This window comes from Schistocerca gregaria, chromosome 3, assembly GCF_023897955.1.
Source record: "Schistocerca gregaria isolate iqSchGreg1 chromosome 3, iqSchGreg1.2, whole genome shotgun sequence".
Classification (NCBI taxonomy): domain Eukaryota; kingdom Metazoa; phylum Arthropoda; class Insecta; order Orthoptera; family Acrididae; genus Schistocerca; species Schistocerca gregaria.
The window spans coordinates 883277612-883302520 of record NC_064922.1 but is presented as its reverse complement, the minus strand read 5'-3'; the positions used below and the strand labels follow the sequence as shown (position 1 = coordinate 883302520).

Here is a 24909-nt window from a genome sequence, read left to right as displayed (position 1 = left end):
AACCTACCTGCCCGATTAAGGGATCTGACATTCCATGCTCCGATCCGTAGAACGCCAGTTTTCTTTCTCGTGATAACGACGTCCTCTTGAGTAGTCCCCGCCCGGAGACCCGAATGGGGGACTATTTTACCCAAGAGGACGCCATCATCATTTAACTATACAGTAAAGCTGCATGCCCTCAGGAAAAATTAAGGTTGTAGTTTCCCCTTGCTTTCAGCCGTTCGCAGTATCAGCACAGTAAGGCCGTTTTGGTTAGTTTTGCAAGGCCAGATCAGTCAATCATCCAGACTGTTGCCCCTGGAACTACTGAGAAGGCTGCTGCCCCTCTTCAGGAACCACACGTTTGTCTGGCCTCTCAACAGATACCCATCCGTTGTGGTTGCACCTGCGGTATGTCTGTCTCTCATCGCTGAGGCGCGCAAGCCTCCCCGCCAACGGCAAGGTCCATGGTTCTTGGATATAATATAAGGCAAAAGCAACAACTTGCCTATAGCAGATCATTGTGTGGAACACAGAAGCATGTAACAGAAAACAGCATTCACATAGCTTCTGAGCACAAGCTCTTTTTCTAGCAGAGGTACACACATGAACCCACAAACACCTAAAGGCACACTCCCGTGGCCACAATAATTATGCCTCTGTAGTATAAAATCATGAAAGTACTTGTGAACTATATGGTTTTGTTAGTATTGAGTCAAATATGAGATTAGTCATTTCCCACAGTTGTGACATACGTATTATGTACATAACAGAAAAATATTATGTCATTAACCTTTGACGGGTGTGGTGTTTTTCGCAACGAGATTGGGCGCTTTGTATCAGATCTATCATATCGCTTATTCACGTGATTTTTTATTAAATGTCATTAACAAAACACACAATAAATTAAAAAATATCTTCAAAGAAAGACAAAAAAGACACAAGAGCACAACAGTAATAGAAATAATATTCATTCAAATTCGTTCTCATCAGTGTTGTATTGTGATAACAAATGATAACACCGTTTTTTTTTTTTTTTTTTTTTTTTTTTTTTTTTTTTTTTTTTTTTTTTCCCCCCACTTGCATCTTTACTACATTCCACGAATTAAACTCATTATAAATGACAAATATCTTTACAGAAAGGCGAAGATAACATTGTAGCACAATAACAATGGTAACATTACTTATTCAGTTATATCATCATCACTTTTGGACTACGGTAACATATGAGGAATTTTACCACAGTCAGAACCAAAAGGACCAGTGTGCACCAAACAGATTGGCGTTTGACACATTTTCCAATAATATTTTATCAGTCTTTTCTTTACTGGGCACTAATTACACTTTTTTCTCTTTCTTGCAGTTGATTTTTCTTCTTATTTGCTTTCGTCTTCTGCTTCATCTTCACACCTTGGCCTATAACGTTGTAGCATCAGTTGATGATCCCTGTGGTGTCCAAACTTCTTTGAACCAAGTGAGGGAGCACTAATGCATAAGATAGTTGTTTCAGGAACCTTTTTCTTGTTATGCAATTCCCATTGTTGCCCCAATAAATTATATGTGCATTGATTCCACTCATATTGATCACTGTGATAAATATAACCATGGGCCAATGTCACACGTTTCTTGCAACGTTATAGGAACAGGTCATTCATAGCTCTTCTATCAAGCCAATACTAGTAAACCAGTTGTATTTCTATGACTTAAGTATGCAAAAACTACTACTCAAGACCTATATATGTCAATAATAGAATCATTGATGTAGAAAAGTAGTAATGAAACATGTGGTCATGTACTTGCAGTAGACCTGTTGTTGTTGCTGTTTTTGTATTTGTTACACCTCTTCAGAACTGAAAATGTGGATGACTCTTGTAATAGTTGAAACAGCTGTCAACGAGATAATTTTCCACTTTACGTTTGTATCAAATTTTGCATGCTCAGGTACCTTCACAAAGTATTTTAACAGAAGAGTGCTTCACTCATGAGGTTCAGTTTTAATAAACCAAACAGAACTAAAAAATGTACAAGTTGGTTCTCAAACCTCCAGAATGAAAGATTCCTTCTCTGAAAGTTAAAGAAGAAAAGAAATATAAAGTTACTACAGAAGATACTACTAGCAAGGAAAATGTATGCACTAGATCCTGAAGAAACACGTGGTTTAAAGAGGGAAAAAAATTGTAAGCAAACAGAATACTTCAGTCATTTCCAGAATTATCTACAGTTAACTTCACTTCAGAATTTTCCATAAACTTATCGTTCATGGGACGAGAGTGTAGATCAGGGACAATACTGGTTAAATGTTCAGCAGAGCAACGTAGGCAGCACTCACTGTGAGGCGTGATGGGAATTCAAGTGGGCGTATCAGTCGTTGAATGCTGTAAGTTACCAACGAGAGAACTGTGAGCCTCTGATAACATTGGCATGGTTATATGTAATATTTGTGTAAATATAATTACTTATAAATATCAGTATAGTTGAAAATTCGACCTTCTTCACTCGGGGGAGACCGTACAGTTCTAAAACAATAATGATCACAAAACAAAGTCAACACTCACCTGTATGTTAGACATCAAATCTAATACCCAAAAAATATAGCGCTGTAAATTGTGAATTTTGGAGCCAAGCTGTGTAGCGGACAATGAAATGCCATAGTATTAATTGTGGTGATTCCAAGATGCAAAACTGTCAAACATTAATGCCATCATAGTATAGATTTAAACTTTAGATTTCCTTAAAAGTGTATAAATAACTTGTGGGCCAATTTCCAGAGTGAAGGAAGGCATAAATATATGAATACCATATACAAACATTTACGCTTCTTTTAAGTAAAAGTGACATTGCTTGATTCTGAACTCAAGTCAGTGGTTGTGAGAGATTGTAATGGTTTACCAAGTGGGGTTGCAAATGAGAGATAGGTCACTGTTCACATATTAGAATACAGAGTAAAAATATTACCAGCTTTTGAACAAGATAGTGACATTTAAATGAAACATGAAAAAATTAATCCAGAGTTAAATGTCTAAAAAAAAAAAATCATACTAAATTGACTGTAATTGTTATTGTAAGAATAAATGACAGTGGCAAGACTCGTCGTAGAGATGATATCTACAGAAGTTCCTAGATCGTGGAACGAGTGAAAGTTCCACAATTGAATGAATTGCAATAGTGATCTTTTATTTATATATTATTTGGTGTTACATGTGACAAGCGTACTAGAAGATACTGCAGTCAGTGTTCCACAGTTGTTCAGTGATACCGATTTTCTGGAGAACAAGGGGAGGGGAGTGGTGGATGGGCAGAAAATTTCGTCATACTGCCAACCAAGGGAATTTATACTGTGTACTTTGGCTTTTTATTAACAGCTACCATGTTCTAACCAGTATGTCTGAATCCATTTGAACTAACAGGTGCAACCATACTATATATCTGCAGGAGACTGTAAAAATTTAGGTAAGGACCAGTGACGTACTTTTGTGTTTCGTGCAGTGATGTTGTCGATGCTTACCTTGAGATACGATGGGAACAAAAGGGGATATGTCGGCTACTGGCTCTACACAGCCAATGAGCAAGTGACAGGCGGAAGATATGCAGTGGAACCTCACTTGACCCCTTGGTTGCTGGAGACGTACCATCTGCTTGATGGGCTGAGACACTGCGGCCTGCAGTGTAATCTGGCTGCTTGCGCTAAGTGCCTGTCCCCAGAGCTGCCACCGGGACCTGAGTTGCCTGTGCTGCCCGACCCACACTGTGCTGAATACTTCTGGACTAATTACAACTTGTACAGAGCCAGTGTGAATTTTTGGCAACTTTGAGCTGTAATATCTCAGGCAATAGTTTTGGTAAAGAAATGAAATTTGGCCTTCTTGTACTACTTCGTTTTCTATTGAGAATAATAATGAAAAGAATTTTATGAGCCATATTGAGCCAGAGAATTATAGGTAAAATTGGCCAATAAAATTTTGAAGTTCAGCTTCTTCATGTCCTGGACTAATGCTATGCCGAACGTGAAACTTAGTATGTAGTAACCTAACAAAACAAGGTTCTCAAATATAAAGTTTCATTTAGCATAGCACTTTTCAGTACTGAATGAATTAAGCACAAAATCGAAGATTTTGTAAAAACATCAAAAAGGCGGTGTTTTTGTTCTGATTTTGCTAAAAGGCTGTTCTATAGAACACTCCAAGCTGTATAATTGGAATGAAAGCTGGATGTTAAAATGAGGCCTGGAAACAATGTAAACTTCAGATTTACGTATGTAGTAGAGTGAACGTATGATGAAAATGAAATTTAGAGTGCAGTAGATTGATAGCACAAAGGTATGGAATAAAATTTTTTATTCCCATACTATTTTCCAGTAATCTACAAATTAGTTGAAAAGATGTGATTTTTATGAAAAGATGAAAGCAGGGTATATTCGATACTTCTTTTGCAAATACCGTTTTCTGTTAAAGCTTTAAAGCCAGTCTTATTCGAACAACCAATTTTGAGTGTCCCTCCCTCCCCAGACAATGAGTTTAATTTCCAATTTTGGCTAACCATAGAGGCAAAGTAGCAAGAAAAATTGCACTGAGAACAGAGTTTTAACTATGGCATGTTATTTTTTTCGATCAGAGGTGTTTGAAATTAGTTCTGGTAAACAGGTTTTGTACAAGTAGACCGAATATGATCTTTATTTGTACTACTAAGGATAAAAGAATATAATTGTCTATGTTATATATTAATAATTTAAGTGTACCATGTGTCAATTAATATATGGCTTTTGTTATAGAGGTGCAATGTACTCAGTGTAATTACATTTGCCACAGTACAGATATTGTGCCATCTCAATACCATGTCCATTCATTTGCGATCAGACTGCTACATATGAAGACGGCAGGCATTGTTTCAATAATTTTACACCTGTTGCATCTATTTCCCATTCTTCTTTTCGATCCGGGCTTTAGATCAGTTCCGATGAAGTTAAACGTAGATTTATAATTTTTTAACATATTTTGTCTTTTTTAAAATAATTCACTCCGATGTGTCAATAAATCTTCTCAGATTTAGTTCCCAATCATTAGTAATGCGTCTTTCTGTGATAAGTCTCAAAGCAGGGTACAACATGTAATGGAATATTGCAAGTTTTGTATTGGTATCTAGTTTCTCGGTGCACTTCCTGTTTCGTGCAAACCATGCGTCTGCACGTTAGCGTACTTTTCTGCAAATGTTCACTCTCAGTAGCAGCCCTTGAATCCCAGAGGATTCTCGTTGTTGTAGCACATTCCCCTACCAGCTTTTTTCCACACTGTAGCATATTTTTCTACAGTCTACCTTACGAGAGAAAGGTGAAACACTGCGAGTGCAATGTTTTGCCCTGTTACCAATTGGTGGATAGCATGTGCATTTAGAGTGCACAAATCCAAAATGTGAAAAAAAAATTTTTGTTGTACCATTTCACAGCCTTATGCTCTGTTCCCACTGAGCTCAGTAACAAGTCAGAATAGTCAACTGCACCCATACTTGAGTTTTAATCTACAATACATTGCAGTTTCTTTATTTTTACACCAGTATTTCTGTCAGACTTCTCTGTTTCAACCATTTGTATTGTGTGATTAGTGGTCAACATGCACACCTCTCTCTTATCGCACCACTTGATATCAAGGATCTTGTCAGTGGACTTAAACTCAGTTTCTACTCGTTTAATTTCTTCTGCAGTTTTGTCATGTTGCGCCTATTCTTATGAACAGTGCCACATATGGCTGTTCCGTGATTGTGAAGACAGAACAACAGATCTGGGCTATAGTACCAATTATTGACATATAGAATATGACTCTGTTCCAAATACATTCCCATAAGAGTTGCCACTACGTCATCACTTTTCACTAAATTGTGGAGCCCAATTTCTGTTGTTGCGCATGTATATACAATAAAATCCAAATTATACCCACTCAGACAGTCACACAGTACAAATATTTTTCTTCTGAAGCTACGTCATTTGGTTGAAATAAATTGCTTAAAGGATAAATGTCCTTTGAACAGCAAGAGACATTCATCCAAAATTTATGATGTGGAGAAAATGAATTACGAAACGTGGTATGAACTTCGTCAACAATCATCCTAATTTTGATTAGACTGTCGCCTCCAGTACTCGTAAAGTTATCACTGAAGTGAAGTGTAGCATTCCCAGAAGCAGACAGAAACGGTCTCGGGACATAATTTCGCTGAAAATTGGTGTGTTCAAAAGTGTATCTCTGGACCAATAATTACTTAATTTTAACTTCTTAACTTGTGTCATTAGAAGGCAAATAGCAGCAAATGAATACATTTCCTCAAATCCATGGTCTTTCCACTTTGACAGTCAAGAATTCACAGATTCTGTATAATTTTCTCTGATGTAACCATAAAAATGATTCGTTTTGTCTGCAAAAAGGAAAAAAAAAAAAAAGTGTTTTCTCATATACGACCATGACCTCAGAAATCATGATATATTCAGAAGAAACAAGCAAACATTAATGACAAAAGAGAGATAAATTTCACAATTGTACTATTACAATGACGGTGATGATTAAAAACAGATATACCACAGACAAGATGCTTAGTAGTGAAGATGAAAGTTAATGTAAACCTTTTCTTTATTTCATTTCCCCCAAATCATCAAAATGTAGACAATCAATAAATGACGTAAGTTTAGAGTAGGTATAATGTTAATGTTTCAGGCAGAGACTTTGTCTGTAAAACAGTTTGTAATTTTGATTAGTCAGAATATGTTAAAAATAAGTTATACTTCAGGAGCTTCTTAAAAGAGGGGAGGGGCGGAGGGGGTCACAGCTTATATTCAGGTAAATACACTTTTTGAAGAAGGCTTTGGCCAAAAGCTCATTATGTAAATTGTTGGTATGTGCATGTCTGCAACTCACAAGGGAACCTCCCCATCGCACCCCCCTCAGATTTAGTTATATGTTGGCACAGTGGATAGGCCTTGGAAAACTGAACACACATCAATCGAGGAAACAGGAAGAAGTTGTGTGGAACTACACAAAAAAAAAAAAAAAAAAAAAAAAAAAAAAAAAAAAAAAAAAAAAAAAAAAAAAAAAAAAAAAAAAAAAAAATAAACAAAATATACAAACTGAGTAGTAGGCAACATCAAGGATAACATGAGCTGAGGAGCACCGTAGTCCCGTGGTTAGTGTGAGCAACTGCGGACTGAGAGGTCCTTGGTTCAAGTCTTCCCACGATTTAGAAGTACAGTACTACAAGTTTATATGCCAACTAGCTCTGCAGATGACGAACAGAATTGAAGAAATGTATGATGAAATCAAAGAAATTATTCAGATAGTGAAAGGAGACAAAAATTTAATAGTGATGGGTGACTGGAATTCGGCAGTAGGAAAAGGGAGAGAAGGAAACATAGTAGGTGAATTTGGATTGGGGCTAATAAATGACAGAGGAAGCTGCTTGGTAGAATTTTGCACAGAGCACAACTTAATCATAGCTAACACTTGGTTCAAGAATCATGAAAGAAGATTGTATACATGGAAGAAGCCTGGAGATAGGTTTCAGATAGATTATATAATGGTAAGACTGAGATTTAGGGACCAGGTTTTAAATTGTAAAGCATTTCCAGGGGCATATGTGGACTCTGACCACAATCTATTGGTTATGAACTTTAGATTAAAACTGAAGAAACTGCAAAAAGGTGGAAATTTAAGGAGATGGGACCTGGATAAACAGACTAAACTAGAGGTTGTACAGTGTTTCAGGGAGAGCATAAGGGAACAGTTGACAGGAATGGGGGAAAGAAATACAGTAGAAGAAGAATGGGTAGCTTTGAGGGATGAATTAGTGAAGGCAGCAGAGGATCAAGTAGGTAAAAAGACAAGGACTAGTAGAACTCCTTGGGTAACAGAAGAAATATTGAATTTAATTGATGAAAGGAGAAAATATAAAAATGCAATGTAAATGAATAGGCAAAAAGGAATACAAACGTCTCAAAAATGACATTGACTGGAAGTGCAAAATGGCTAAGCAGGGATGGCTAGAGGACAAATTTAAGGATGTAGAGGCTTATCTCACTAGAGGTAAGATAGATACTGCCTACAGGCAAATTAAAGAGACCTTTGGAGAAAAGAGAACCACTTGTATGAATATCAAGAGTTCAGATGGAAACCCAGTTCTAAGCAAAGAAGGGAAAGCAGAAAGGTGGAAGGAGTATATAGAGGGTCTATACAAGGGCGATGTACTTGAGGACAGTATTATGGAAATGGAAGAGGATGTAGATGAAGATGAAATGGGAGATATGATACTGCATGAAGAAAGATCTGAGTCGAAACAAGGCCCCGGGAGTAGACAACATTCCATTAGAACTACTGATGGCCTTGGGAGAACCAGTCCTGACAAAACTCTACCATCTGGTGAGCAAGATATACGAGACAGGTGAAATACCCTCAGACTTCAAGAAGGATATAATAATTCCAATCCCAAAGAAAGCAGGTGAAAGATGTGAAAGTTACCGAACAATCAGTTTAATAAGCCACAGTTGCAAAATACTAACACGAATTCTTTACAGGTGAATGGAAAAACTAGTAGAAGCCGACCTTGGGGAAGATCAGTTTGGATTCCGTAGAAATATTGGAACACATGAGGCAATACTGACGCTACGACTTATCTTAGAAGCTAGATTTAGGAAAGGCAAACCTACGTTTCTAGCATTTGTAGACTTAGAGAAAGCATTTGACAATGTTAACTGGAATACTCTCTTTCAAATTCTGAAGGTGGCAGGGGTAAAATACAGGGAACGAAAGACTATTTACAATTTGTACAGAAAGCAGATGGCTGTTATAAGAGTCGTCGAGGGACATGAAAGGGAAGCAGTGGTTGGGAAGGGAGTGAGACAGGGTTGTAGCCTATCCCTGATGTTATTCAATCTTTATATTGAGCAAGCAGTGAAGGAAACAAAAGAAAAATTCGGAGTAGGTATTAAAATCCATGGAGAAGTAATAATAACTTTGAGGTTCACCGATGACATTGTAATTCTCTCAGAGACAGCAAAGGACCTGGAAGAGCAGTTGAAAGGAATGGATAGTCGTTTGAAAGGAGGATATAAGATGAACATCAACAAAAGCAAAACGAGGATAATGGAATGTAGTCGAATTAAGTCGAGTGATGCTGAGGGAATTACATTTGGAAAGGAGACGCTTAAAGTAGTAAAGGAGTTTTGCTATTTGGGGAGCAAAATAACTGATGATGGTCGAAGTAGAGGGATATAAAATGTAGACTGGCAATGGCAAGGAAAGCATTTCTGAAGAATAGAAATTTGTTAACATCAAATATAGAGTTAAGCTTTTGAAATGTGGTGCTACAGAAGAATGCTGAAGATTAGATGGGTAGATCACATAACTAATGAGGAAGTATTGAATAGAATTGGGGAGAAGAGAAGTTTGTGGCACAACTTGAGTAGAAGAAGGGATCGGTTGGTAGGACATGTTCTGAGGCAGCAAGGGATCACCAATTTAGTATTGGAGGGCAGCATGGAAGGTAAAAATTGTAGAGGGAGACCAAGAGATGAATACATTAAACAGATTCAGAAGGATGTATGTTGCAGTAGGTACTGGGAGTTGAAGAAGCTTGCACAGGATAGAGTAGCATGGAGAGCTACATCGAACCAGTCTCGGGACTGAAGACCACAACAACAACAAGGATATCCACACAATAATGAGTCCAGTTAGGAGCGGCCATTGATTCAACTCAAATAAACAAAACAATGAGATGCAGCTCGCCACCGTAGTTTAGCGCATCGTGTTAAGTATAAATTAGGATCAAGACAGCCAACTGCTGCACGTGGCCACTTTACAGATTCCAAACACAAAGGGCTTAAGAGATGAGACAGTGTATCAGAGAAACATTGCACATGCAACATTAAGAAGTGCTCGAGGTAAGAAAATACCATCCGGTGGAACGCACTCACAGGAAAGACACAGACAGACTGAGGCTTGGTCATAGTGATACGGCTCCACAAGAACACCACTTGCTTATGCACTGCCAACTTGTGCTGAAGGCAGCCCAGGTGTTGTAGCATGCAGCAGACGTCTGCTGTTAACTGGTGTCTGCTCCTCACTGCCTGCAGCTGGGAAGAACACCTCCCAGCTTCGCGAAAATGCCCGGCAGATGGCGCTGCCACTCAGACTTAACGCACATAGTAGATAGCACAAACATGCAAATGGGTGTATCGGTGGTGAGTCACGTGGCAGAACAGTGACCACATGAAGGCAACAAGCTTCTTAGGTATGGATTATCTGAGAAACCCAACGTTGTCTTGGTATTTATTTATAGCTGGCTCGAGACTTCATACAGCTCGAATTTATTGTCAACTTACAAATCTTCTTTGTAGGTATTGTTCCAAGTCATATGATCGGGGATATGAACGAAGAGCCAGTTTGCTTCGCGATATGGGAGAGAGCCCTGAAACAGTTGCTGTACGAAAAGCAATTGGCAATAAGATCCATGGCCCATCGCCCAGTATCTGGCCTTTTTCTTTCTTTATGATTGTGGCATAATAGCCTCACCAGTTGTTGTACATGTTTAAAGTGAAATGTTAATTTTTGGCAGTAAGTCAGGTTCAAGACATAAAAGCTTTCTTGCTTGCACCACTTCCTGTCAGATCTTCGGCTCCTGTGATATTAAATTGGTGAGAAGTAACTTCAAGCCCGTGTGTGAAGAGTACTGAGGAGCGAGATAATGCAAGATACCCTTGATCTGAGTTGTGCCATGCCTCACTTTTGGAAGCAGTTTCCAAACAGCAAATTAAAGAGTGATGTTCTCAAGCTGCAGAAAGTTTCACCTCACAATATTCATTAGATTCTTAGACCTCACAGTCCTCAGTCTTTTAGCTATTCATGTGTATTTAGAAAGACTCCACTGTTTTATAGGCATTTTTATTCAGGAAAAAAAATCAAAATGTAATGAGTAGGCATAAAAATTATGAAACAAACTTAATAAATTCGTTTCTCCTAAACGGGAAAAAAAGTATGAAAACAAGCACGGGATTGTCTAAGTTCTCAATAAACAAAGCAAAATTAGTAAATCCATGTGTCTTAGCCAAGTAAATTCACTGTTGGTTTCTTTTTGTAAAGATAAGACTGTGATGCGTAATTCTGTCACTGACATAAACTTCTGAAAGTACATCTGTCACTGTATTGGTTCTTTAGTGCGCTATCAAACTAACAGTGCCATCATTGACCCTTTGGTGTTCTACACCTTAATGATTAAACATCTGAACTACTAAGCTGAGCAGATAATTTTTTTCTAAAAACTTTAAGTTGTAATGCATTTTCTTTCCTTGTTTAGGTGTTGATGAAATAAAGCCTGTATAAAGCCCTAAGGTATGCAGAACTTACCTGTGGAAACCCCATGAATATATGTCTAGTAGTTTTGGAGATTAGTGTGTTCAGACGGATGGAGAGACAAGATGGTTTACAGTTTTTTTATGAGATATATATAAGGTGGCTGTAAAATTCTTGCCACACAATGCTTTGCGAGTTCCTTCAAATATTCTACCAAAGTATAGGAATGTCCTGCAATAAGGATCCCATTCTTACGTCAAAGTGAAATAATTGAGAGTTTTTAAGAGTGGCCTCATTATACGAGACGTATTCATTCTTTTCCTCATACTTGTTATTAATGAACTTTGCATTGTAATAATTGGTATGGGAAATGTAGTGAATGACTTAATTCCTTATCAATGCGAGTTTGTTAACATGATCAATAAAATAACTATGAGGAAAAAAATGAACAAGTCTGGCTATGAGACCGCAGTGTTCCAAATCTCAACAGTTAATTACTGTAACACTTGAACGGTAACAAGGTCATAGGAAATACAATAGAATCTCATATCTTGGTATAATGCCTCAAGGAGTTGTCAAATGACTGTGTGCTGGTGTTTTCATACCTAAGAATCTTGGTGCATCAGAGACATCAATGGTATGGGTCCATATAGGATTTCTTTCGATCGCTGCCCAGTAAGACATGTTAGTCAGATGGAGAGAAGGTGTAAGGTTAAATTTAAAGAACACTATGATAATAACCACTCAAAATGGCACTCACTACACACCTTCATGATGATGAACGTTCTATTACTTTTGTTTCCAAAAATCTGAAAATTGTAAATAGTTAACCAAAGAGGTGAAAATAATGAGGTGCCTTAAAACTGTCTCCAAGTTTACACTTAATGGCCAGGTAGAATTATGTCACCATTCACTTTTAGCAAATTTTGATGGGCTACACAAAACACACATGAGTAATAGGGGAAGGAAGGTGATGGTGACACATTACAAGTGTGTTTACCCTCTGCCTATGCCTTTTCGTGGCACTGTTTATATCCTCTTCTATGGCTTACCTGTGTCAGATTACTGTAATAGCTTATGGGTACTTGTAATGCTGATATCATGTGTTTTGGTTTGTACGGGGGTTTCTGTATCTTGTAGCATGTACCTGCACATTCCCATCTGTTCAGTTTGGGACTTCGCTGTTGCTTGTCACATCTCTTGGCTTGCTATATCAGTTCTCCTGGTTTACGCACATGCACGCTGTTCAGTCTTGCTTGGATGGTGCTAGCTTATTCTGTCTCCGGTACTGGTGTAGCTGGTCACTGCCTGAGATGATGTCCCACATATGTCCAGTAAGCTTGTTTTGAGATGGGGGCTATTGCACATTTAGGATGCCAGTTGTTATTCAACTACTGTTGAATCTTCGGGAAGATAGGCTAATTCTACTATTAACCACTATAGAGGTTTTAAGTACAACATGTGTTGAAAGGGCTGTATGTCTCATATCAGTCAGTTTTATCAGTCTGGTGTTTTGTTTTGTGATGGTTGTAATTATGTTTATTGTATCATCTTTGGTCAACAGTTTGTTACCTGAAGACAAAACTTTGTCATGAAACTAATCCTGATTAACGTATCTTGTGGGACTGACAGTGGACTTTTGGTTTGGGCGGTTGTTTGTTCCCTGGGCCTGAAATTGTGCTTTTCATTTGGACAAAGTCAGTCAGTGTACTTTTCATTTGGACAGAGACAGTCCGTGCAGACTGACAGTGCACTTGGACGCATCAGTGCATGGAACGGCAATAACAAGGATAAAAGCAAATGTAATTTTAATGAAGTTTTTTAAAGCGTTCAGTACAAAGATAGGGTTTAGATGGGATTTAGATATTACAAAAGATAACCATCTGTTTAGTTAAATTTGTGTTTGTATAGTAACGTTCAGAACAAAATCTATGCACTTTATGCACCTTTCCTTCCATTTTGTCCATTGAGTTTTCTTCTTTATGTATCAATCCTCACTGGAGTTTTTTCATGTGAATGCCACGTGAGTGCATCTGCTAATGGTTTCCAAAATTTTAGGATACATATAAAACATTCACAGCACTGGTGTTCAAAATAAAACTGAAGGCTAACTTTTGATGCCATTTTACTGTCTTTCTCCCTGAACTGCTATATGCATTTACCTGGTCAGAAAAGTGAATAGCAATTTATACCTTGTTATATTCAGTAATAGGTTTTGGTTTTATATAAGTCCTTCAGGTTGTCACATCAGTGGAAAACCCTGTAAAATCTGCTCCGCACTCAACATGTTAATAAATCATTTTGGTGCAGCTGTTGCAGTTTTTATCAGTTGAATTGTATCATCACATCGTTGGGTGCCCTTCATACCAAGCGATTTGTCACCCATATTTGTTTACTTTATTCTCTTTATACACCAGAAAACTACCACAGATGCGAATTGGATTTAATTCTTCATCTGTAGTAGGTTTTCTGCATTGTGGTATGCCTTGATGCACTGCTCTCTCAGACTGTTGCATTATTTCAAGAATGGATGATGTACTTGTCCTCCAAGTCTTCCTTTGGTTACAATATAATAAAGATGAAAGTTTGTGAAATTATTTGAATACACCATGGACTTACTACTTGTGGACAGAAATAACAACTCCACACTGGATTGGTTTTTAAATGGATCCACAATTATTGGTCTTCATGAAACGCAAATGCACATAACGTATAACACAGCATGGTTTCTTTTATGTATAAAAAGCATTGTCAGATTTGAAAGTGCAAGAAAAAATCCTAATATTGAGTACTTAACTTGAAAACTTATGGCTTGCTTTCTCACTTTTATCCACTCTACTCTTTCTTCCACCAGTCATTGTGTTGTTACAGAAGCTTTTGTAACTTAAATTGCACCTGATATCACTAAATACCACCTTTAATTTTCAGCTTTGAGCTGTAGTGTGACCAACATTGATGTATACTTCATGTAAAGACTGCTTTCTTTCATTATTTACATGCCCAGGGGTTTGTAAGTTGATGTTGTTGTTTCAGGATATTACACTGTTTGGTGGTATACTTATCACACTTCATGATTTAAATTTTTCAGGATCATTGAGGCATTTGAGACTGTTGATATCTTGGAACGCAAATACAATGAAAATTACTTCAATGAGACTCTTCGGAGCCTTCCATACAAGTATGTTGCAAAATCTGTTGAAGGGCTGCCAGAGATAACACGTAAAACAGCAGATGTCTACAGATCTGCTAAAGCACCTTCCTGTAATACAGGTAAAGTAAAAGTGTTTGCAAAATAATGTTAAAGTGGTATTTTATAATTTACATGAAGTATAGTCTTCGCAATCTGTGCATTTCAAATTGTGTCTGCACTTTTCATCAATCCAAAACTTATTGGACGCCAGAAGTATGCACATATGCATCTGCTGCATGGAGTGGCCGCATGGTTTGAGGCACCATGTCATGGATTGTGCGGCCACTCCTGCCAGAGGTTAGAGTCCTCCCTCAGACGTGTGTGTGTGTGTGTGTGTGTGTGTGTGTGTGTGTGTGTGTGTGTGTGTGTGTGTGTGTGTGTGTTGTTCTTAGCATAAGTTAGTTTAAGTAGTATGTAAGTTTAGGGACCGATGACCTCAGCAGTTTGGTCCCTTAGGAATTCAAATACACACACACACACACACACACACACACACACACACACACACGACTAAAATTTCTGAGACACCCTCCTCCTCACTTAATTTCCAATAATGCATCTACTTTTCAACAATGACTTATTGCCTAATTAGTATTCTTTAGTTATTGGTGAATGAATTTCAGAAAATAAAGCAGACTAAGATGCAAATATTCATTTAGTAATTCCTTTGTAATCGACAGTTTTGAAATAGAATAACGAAATCAGGCCATGAGGTTCTAACAGAGCCTTACATTCCGAAATGGTCCATTTTGGGATGTCATTCCCTATACTAAAGCTGTCACTAAACATTATTTGTGCTCACATCCAAACGCATATTACGGCACCTTTCTCTTAACAACCAGCTACTGCACTGCGCGCCCAAAATGAGCAGCATTTTATCTAACTGTTGTAACCAGAGAGGTTTAGCCACACATTGTTGAAGCTCACAGAGGCAGTATCTTTTCTCCTGATGAAAGAGGCACAGCAATGATAACCTTAAATCTCTGGAACTCTTAAATTTTTGATTTTGGATTCTTCATGCACATGTGAAATCAAAGGGAAGAAATTCAAAACAAACATTTAAGTCGTCCAAGAAGGAGTGCGTGTAACAGGAGATCAGTCAATCCTCCTGGAAGATAAAAATTGTGTGGTGTACAGAGACTTTCATGGGAAAGTGCTCTATCGATTGAGCTATCGAAGCACAACCTGTCCTCACAGCTTTACTTCTGCCAGTACCTCATCTCTTACCTTTGTAACTTTGTTCTGGAAAGATCAATCAATCATTAACATAGTGGCATGCTTGTAACTGATGTACATATTATGTACTTAATATAACTTTCATTAGTAGAAAGACATATAATGTCAGTAGATAGATAGAATACATATATGTAGAAAACTTGTCCATGGAAGACAGCCAGAGAAGAAAAAATGAGGAACTGAATCTGACTTCAAAGTTGTGGCCACAATCAAATCAAGATAAGCACTTGTAAAGGTAGTATTGTTTGACACAATAATTGAGTTTCAAATATTTGCCAGAAATTTTTCAGATTTTTTTATTTTATTATTATTATTATTATTAAGTGAATTATGTGTAAAAGAGTGATCAAAAGGCATAGAAAACACCATGCAGCAATATGCATTATTTAGATAAGACTGTCAAATCAGAAAAAAGAATGCTAAAATTGGCATCATTAAGTTCACAATAAAATTAGAATATGGTTTAAAAACAACTTCAGTAATTGCAAATTCCCATTCTATATCAAAGTGCTTCCATAATGCACTGTATAATTCACTATTTCACTGTGATCTACTTTTAAACACTTCACTGTAGATGGTTGTAGCATAAGGGTATCATAGAAAAGATGACAAGATGCAGTACAGGTCAGGGAATGCGTTGGGACATACATGGTCCATCGTAACGCAGTGAGCCACCGTTGAAGTGGTGGGCACAGTATGTTATTTAACTGGCACACACTCTGACAACCTTGCCACAGGGAAATAAAGTGGTGGGCTTCGAAGCAGCAGCTTACACAACTTCCTTGCCCAGAAGTGCTAGTTGTTAGAAGCAGGTGGCAGTGTGGTAGCCCTGCTCCCATCAGGCATCACAGTTCTTTCAGCTCATGTGCATACACATGTGCCCACAAACTGGCGGTGAACATGTCAGCAGCCTCAGTGTCATGACTATCACATTTTGACAACATTAGCTATGTGGCAACAGAACAATCACGCTGAGTATGTGGAGAGGTTACTGCACCTGGATCACAAGGTAGTCATTAATTTTAACACTTATGTGCTTTCCACTTGTAAAAACTGTATACACTCTGGGACAACTGGAAAATCCAGGGAGAAAACTGGGAAAAACCTGGGAAAAACCTGGGAATATTCTAGAATTCCAGGAATTTTTCATTGTTTTAGTGTTCAGTTAAATTTTTGTAATTTTGACTGGTAACAACTGATAAACAGTGAAATTTGTCATAGGCATTAGGACAAAAACTGTGGAAAACTTTGTAACAGCAAACTGCTTCTGATTAGCATGATGTCACAACTGTTGAGCAGTTGCTATCAGGCTCATGCACATGCACAGTTGAATCCATATGTGCAGTGCCTTCTCCCAGTTCTGGTTACTTGAAGTGTAACTGCAGCAGTATCAAGAAGCAGTCATGCTAAACAGAAAAATGTTCCTGGCTCCCCCACGCTGCCAGATCTGTGCATGTGCGAAAAGTCTGGATTTTAGTGGGGAGGGGGACAGTTACCTGAGTTTACACTTACTGATTTTGCTGTTTCCTGATGTTCTATTTCCTCTTCATGTGCAGTTCACGCGTCAAATGAAAACAAAACTGATTTCTGTTGTCGGGAGTTATCAAGTGAATTAAAATACATTAACATAATTACAGAAGGCTGGTATTTGTTTGTTTTCCGATTTTATTTTATTACCACGTTTTTGGCAGTCAAACATTATTAGCCTTACACAACAATGAAGTTATTTTTGTCGGTTTGCTAAGTAAATGTGGCGTTAATTCATCTTTTCCGCAGATGCAGTCAATTTATAAGAAACGAAGTGTTTCATTCCCCACCATTGGCTAGTTTAAAGTGTTCACTAAATTTCAAGTGCACATTTTCATCTTTTGGCACATATGTCATTATGCCATAATAAAGAATCAAACATGAGACAATATAGTATTGGTACTCCAATAAAATTTACACCCCGAAAAGCACACTGGAAAGCTTAATATCAGGTTGGGGCCTACTTCATTGTGAATCCGGACATATGAATGCATAATTTAAGCCGAATTATGCATTTTAGTGTGGTTTTCGAAATTCCTATGCTCGTGGAGTATCCTCTTATGTCCTATTTCTTTTATGACATCATGTAAGATCTCTTAATGCTATATGTGTAGGAACATATGGGCTTCCTATGTCATCGTAGCTGCCCACATGCAGTAATGTGTTTCCTGGTGCTGCTGAAACGAACCCATGTCTAAGAGGTCGCGGGAAAATATTGCACATGGTTCTTCGAAAAGCATTATTTTCAAAGGAAATTATCTTTTAAGCAAGATGGACTATGTTACGAGTGACAATGTGCAATGAATTTCTTAAATAACAGAGCATTTGACTCAAATTTAAAACTTAAAACTTTTAGGACCAGCCACTTAGAGTAATTTTGAGCCCAGAAGACCAGACATTAATGTCATTGTTTAAAATTTTACTGGCACATTTGTGTGATGTATACTAAAGTGTAACACGCTAAAAAGACCAATGTTATATGTGAAAGCTTAACTTTTCTTGTAGCATATTAATCTTCAAGACCAGTATTACAAGTGAAGGCTTAGCTTTTCTCGTAGCTACACTATATACATTAATTTAAACCATTAAATTTTCCTACTTGTGCATTCATGCTACTTAACAGTGATGTTGCTGTTGGCTGACTACATCACATGTCCTATGCTCTGAATATCTGCTGTGATTTACTTAAAATTACGTGTTGCAATATCTGTTTCAATGCTTCGGAAACTAACCGCCCTCCCCCACCGAGTTTCGTTTTTTAAAGTGCCGGGAAGTTCTAGCTGGTAAATAAAAACTTTACCATTCAAAGGATTGATGTTTTTACAGCTGCGAGGAAAAGTACACTGTCACTTATTATGGAAAAAATGTATTTTCACCTTGTAAGAAGTGTATTTTCATTTGCGGAAAAAGTGTGTTGTTTTCTGGGAGATGTGGGAAAACCTGGGAATTATTATTATATATATATATATATATATATATATATATATATATATATATATAAAACAGAAAGAAACTTCCACATGGGAAAAATATATTAAAAATAAAGATTCCAAGACTTACCAAGCGGGAAAGCGCCGGCAGACAGGCACATGAACAAAACACACAAACACACACACAGAATTACAAGCTTTCGCAACTGGCAGTTGCTTCGTCAGGAAGGAAGGAAGGAGAGGGAAAAATGAAAGGGTGTGGGTTTCAAGGGAGAGGGTAAGGAGTCATTCCAATCCCGGGAGCGGAAAGACTTCCCTTAGGGGAAAAAAAAGGACAGGTGTACACTCGCACACACACACACACACATATCCATCCGCACATACACCGCTGTGTATGTGCGGATGGATATGTGTGTGTGTGTGTGTGTGCGAGTGTACACCTGTCCTTTTTTTTCCCCTAAGGGAAGTCTTTCCGCTCCCGGGATTGGAATGACTCCTTACCCTCTCCCTTGAAACCCACACCCTTTCATTTTTCCCTCTCCTTCCTTCCTTCCTGACGAAGCAACTGCCAGTTGCGAAAGCTTGTAATTCTGTGTGTGTGTTTGTGTGTTTTGTTCATGTGCCTGTCTGCCGGCGCTTTCCCGCTTGGTAAGTCTTGGAATCTTTATATATATATATATATATATTTCCCCCCCCCCCCCCCTGTCCATGTATACACATTGCATATGGCACAACACCTAATTTATTATCCAGCTGCAGGTTTCTTGGCTGATGGAATAGAGTAAGAGTTCATACAAAATGGTTCTTATGATTTCACTTTTAATTGAACACGTTCTCTCTTTATTCTGGGCTGAGAAGAAAATCTTAGGGGAGCCATAGTATTTCTCTCAACTCTTTCCATCCACACCCAGGAAGTTACGTTAATTTATTTAGTTTTGTTTTGAATAGTACCAGCAGCATCATTTATGTCATTCTGTGACTTCACTTTGCTGTCTTCCACGTGAAATAGTGGAGTGGCATCTTCCTCCCCCATCTTTTATGCTGACAAAACGAAAGTTTGTGACTGCAGCAAACTCACAATCTTCACCTACAATTCGTTTAAAGCAGATCTTCTTCTTTACATTCGTATTCTTTTACCGGATTCCTGATATTCATGGCACACTCGTGAAATGGTCTTATGGGAAAATCCTCACTTCATTGCTATCTCACTCGTGCGCCAACTGTTCCACCACATTCAGACTCACTTAAATATTGATAACCTGCCATTGTAGTAGCAGTAACCAGTCGAACAAATGTGCCAAACACTTGCTGTCTTATATAGGCGTTGCCAACCACAGTGCCATAGTCTACCTGTTTACATAACTCTGTATTGAAATATGTATGCCTATACCAGTTTCTTTGGTGTTTCAGTGTATGTTTGTCATCCATTGGTATTAAAGATGATTCCACCATTCATATTTATGGACAGTCCAGGATTCATGGTGTCAATTCCCTCCAGCACTACTACAGACATTAGCCAAATCCATGTCACATCGTGTTGTGCCACTTCTGCATGGTCGAGGTGGCTATACAAGATATTAGGCAGGTGTACTAATTTCTTTGGCTCTTCAGTGTATGTTGCCATTCTGTTTGGCTTCCTTCTATTCCCAACTGTGGCTACAGTTATGTGTCCATTTCCCAGAAAAATCGGTGTAGTTTCACGATTATTGAGTTCTTGAAATAATTTCTCTGCAGTTGTGCTTACCTCTGAGCCAGGATCCAGTGAGATGCCAATATAGTTGCTATGAGCAGCCCAACTCCCCTTCCATACACACATCAGTTTGGCCTTCTCTGATTGGTACCAGAGGCTGCAATCATGGCTATATAAGCAGAAAACCGTATCAGCCCCATCAATCAGTGGTTTTTATCCCATATGACAATGGCAGAGAGAGCTATCGAAAGCTGGAGCATTTTATTCGAATTGATGTGGCTGGAAAACCTAGAAGATTTTATTCAAATAATTATTTTATTTAATTAATGAAAGGAGGAAATAAAATGAAGTAAATGAAGCAGATGAAAAGGAATGTAACGTCTAAAAAATGAGATTGACAGCAACTCCAGAATGGCTAAGCAGGAATGGCTAAAGGACAAATGTAAGGATGTAGAGAGCATATATCACTAGGGGTAAGATAGATGCTGCCTACAGCAAAATTAAAGAGACTTTGGAGAAATTAGGAGCAGCGGTATGAATAATTGAGGGCAGTATTATGGAAATGGAAGAGGACGTAGATGGATAAGGGAGATATGATATGATACTGTGTGAAGAATTTGACAAAGCACTGAAAGACTTTAAGTTGAAACAAGGTCTCGGGAGTAGACAACATTCTGTTAGAGCTACTGATAGCCTTAGGAGAGCCAGCGATGACAAAATTCTTCCATCTGGTGAGCAAGATGTATGAGACCGGCGAAATACCCTCATATTCAAGAAGAATATAATAATTCCGATTCCAAAGAAACCAAGTTCTCACAGTTGTGAAAAATATTGAACTCGGTTTAATAAGTCACAGTTGCAAAATACCAATGTTAACCATTTACAGAAGATCCGAAAAACTGGTACAAGCTAACCCTGGGAAAGATAACTTTGAATTCCAGAGAAATGTAAGAACATGCGAGGCAATACTGGACCTAAGATTTCTCACAGAAGATAGGTTAAGGAAAGGCTAAACAATGCTTATAGCATTTTTAGACTTAGAGAAAGCTTTTGGTAATTTCGATTGGAACACTATCTTTCAAATTCTAAAGGTGAAAGAAGTAAAACATAGGAAGTGAAAGGCTATTTACAATTTGTACAGAAACCAGATAGCAGTTATAAGAGTTGAGGGGTATGAAAGGGGAAGCAGTGGTTGAGAAGGGAGTGAGACAGGGTTGTAGCCTTTCCCTTTTTTTTTAAATCTGTTTATTGTGCAAGCAGTAAAGGAAATAAAAGCAAAATTTGGAGTAGGTATTAAAATCCACGGAGAAGAAATAAAAACTTTGAGGTTTGCCGATGACATTCTAATTCTGCCAGAGACAGCAAAGGACCTGGAAGAGCAATTGAACGGAATGGACAGTGTCTTGAAAGGAGGATATAAGATGAACATCAGCAAAAGCAAAATGAGGACAATGGGATGTAGTAAAATTAAATCAGGTGATGCTGAGGGAATAAAATTAGGAAATGAGACGCTTAAAGTAGTAAATGAGTTTTGCTATTTGAGGAGCAAAATAACTGATGATGGTAGAAGTAGAGAGGATATAAAATGTAGACAGGCTGTAGCAAGGAAAGTATTTCAGAAGAAGAGAAATTTGTTAACTTGAGTCGAGTATAGATTTAAGTGTCGGGAAGTCTTTTCTATAAGTATTTGTGTGGAGTATAGCAATCTATGGGAGTAAAACATACATGATCAACAGTTTAGACAAGAAGAAAATCGAATGTTTTGAAATGTGGTGCTAAGAATGCTGAAGATTATATGGGTAGATCACATAACTAATGAGGAGGTACTGAATAGATTAAAGTGAACTACATCAAATTGTTATCAGGTATTGAAGCAAACATTGACTTTTGTGTTTCTTAAATTGTTTTCACTGGTTGACTTTAGGTAGATAAACAACAAACTAATTACTACTTTTTCTGGTTAATAACAGACTGTGATCACAGAACGATATGTTTTAAACAAATCTTAAGATGATGCTGGCTTTCATGGCTGGAATTAGTGTCCTTCGTGTTTTTTTGTTTTATCTACTTTAGATTGTGGTCCACAGCATATTTATCTGCCAAAATTTTTGTCTTCCAGTACTATAAACATTCAATGTTGTAAATGCTTCAATGGCAGTACAAAACTAAACTAGCGCAGCAAACTGAAATGTTCATATGTATGCACACAACAGTCGGTTTGTGACATAATCAGATTGTGAAATTGCATCTACGTGTATTTTGGAGCTTGTAGTGGGATAGAGTTGGGCTGTTTGCTTTATTTAGCAGTAAGGCTGTCAGTGTGTCTAATTTCAGTTCTCCCTTACTGTTAATCATTTTTGTGCTTCTGAATTTCTATGACATGTGTAATGATAGCATAGTAATGATTGCATCTTGATAAAACCATAGTAGTGGAGAACCATTCATTGGTTGCCTGGTGCCTGTCCTTGATCTGGTAGTGTCGATAAATCCTTGTTGCCCAGGCGACAATTCCTCTGGTGTTGCTTAGGCAGGTATTACTTTCTTCTTCTGTAGTTCATATGTACACTTGACCACATATGCAGTGGACTTGATATACTAATTAGTTAAGATGCTGGTCCAACTAACATCTTGCAGTGAAATCAGAAATTTCAGCTAAACAAAAGCAGTTCATTCAAAAATACATTGTTAATTTTCAGTTTAACAAGCCTCGTGACAACATTTATTCCCACGAATAGTTACCTACTCTGTAAAGCTACATTTGTTTAATAATACCTCCTAAGTTCTCAGAAAAACAAAACTCCCGATCACCTATCAGTACTGAAGTGCCACCATAAAATAAAGTGCCTCTGTACTAAATCACACTCACCTTCAGATGTGTGGTACTGGTGATGAAACTTGCCTTCGGATGCCCCTCTCAGGCTGCTGGGACATTTCTTCTTTCATCAACAAGGGAGTATCAATTTCAATGGCCCCTGAAGTGATTAAAGCCCGCTTTACAGTGAAGAAAACACAAATGAATGTACAATAGTGAAAGAATATTAGCTCTGGTGTAAATGTTAGGTGTGCGTTGCAAATGGCATTCTACATCTACATCTACATTTATAGTCTGCAAGCCACCCAACGGTGTGTGCTACTGTCATTACCTCCCTTTTCTGTTCCAGTTGCGTATGATTTGCAGGAAGAACGACTGTCTGAAAGCCTCTGTGCGCACTCGAATCTCTCGTACTTTACATTCGTGTTCTCCTCGGGACGTAGAAGTAGGGGGAAGCAAAATATTAGATACCTCATCCAGAAACGCACCCTCTCAAAACCTGGCGAGCAAGCAACACCGCGATGCAGAACGCCTCTCTTGCAGAGTCTGCCACTCGAGTTTGCTAAACATCTCCGTACCGCTATCACGGTTACCAAATAACCCTGTGACGAAACGCGCTGCACTTCTTTGGATCTTCTCTATCTCCTCCGTCAACCCGATCTGGTATGGCTCCCACACTGATGAGCAATACTCAAGTATAGGTCGAACGAGTGTTTTGTAAGCCACCTCCTTTGTTGATGGACTACATTTTCTAAGGACTTTCCCAATGAATCTCAACCTCACCAATTGGCCTTACCAACAATTAATTTTATATGATTGTTCCACTTCAAATCATTCCGCACGCATACTCCCAGATATTTTACAGAAGTAACTGCTACCAGTGTTTGTTGTGTCTGCACAACATGTTAGCGAGATGAGACTGTGTAAACTATGCTACATTGTGGGTATGAAGCAAATTTTAACATGGCAACAAGAGAAATGTGTAGGTTTTATTCAAAATTTGCCAATTGTGACACTTCTGTGAAAGTTACAAATGGTTAACAAGCCAGGTGAAAATAAATCGTTGCATTTTTGGCAGAATTCTTTTTAGATACTAACCAAAGCAGAGGCGACAAATCTTTTTCAATGGTCACTGTGCAAGTGTGGGCGTGGAGGAGCTTCACTCAATATGTACAAAAAATGTGAGTGTAGACTTCAGTTGAGCATGGCACTCCCCCGCCAGTGCTCGGCATTTCCCTAACAGCACCTACCTGCAGCCCCCATCTCTACCACTCCCCCTATGTGTGCTCTGCTGTCTGTGCATCTACTGGCCACAGTATTCTGTGTGTACTCTACCGTTTGTCACATCCACAGTCTAGAACTGCGATTTTGACTCAGAAGCAAGAGGTTCCCTGTATTTCAACCTTTTCATACTCTTCAACAACAGTCAAAATTCTTTCCTTCTAAAAATTGTTAATTTTGGGATTAACATAATTTATTTGATAGCCCTATTCTCCTCTTTGAAGCAGACATTTTACTTTTTCTGAAAACTTAATATTTCAGAAGTTATTTGAATTCAAAGTTTTCATGTCCTAGAATGTTCTAATCTTAAGTAGTAATTATTTCTAAGAACCAGTGTTTTAATTTTGCAGACCTAATTTTTCTGTTGAAATGAAATGAAATGAAATGCTGTGTGGCTAGGGCCTCCCGCCGGGTAGAGACCGTTCGCCTGGTGCAAGTCTTTAGAG

The 24909-nt window shown here is 38.1% G+C and overlaps 1 protein-coding gene across 2 annotated transcripts in view; it reads left to right on the top strand.

The window, feature by feature from the left end:
• Positions 1-24909, top strand: part of LOC126355049 (platelet binding protein GspB) — a 309208-nt gene that overhangs the window by 142715 nt on the left and 141584 nt on the right. For both annotated transcript variants that reach the window (XM_050005202.1, XM_050005201.1), the window contains exon 18: positions 14386-14567. In XM_050005202.1, coding sequence (XP_049861159.1) covers positions 14386-14567 — 182 coding nt within the window. The remainder of the gene's footprint in view (positions 1-14385; positions 14568-24909) is intronic.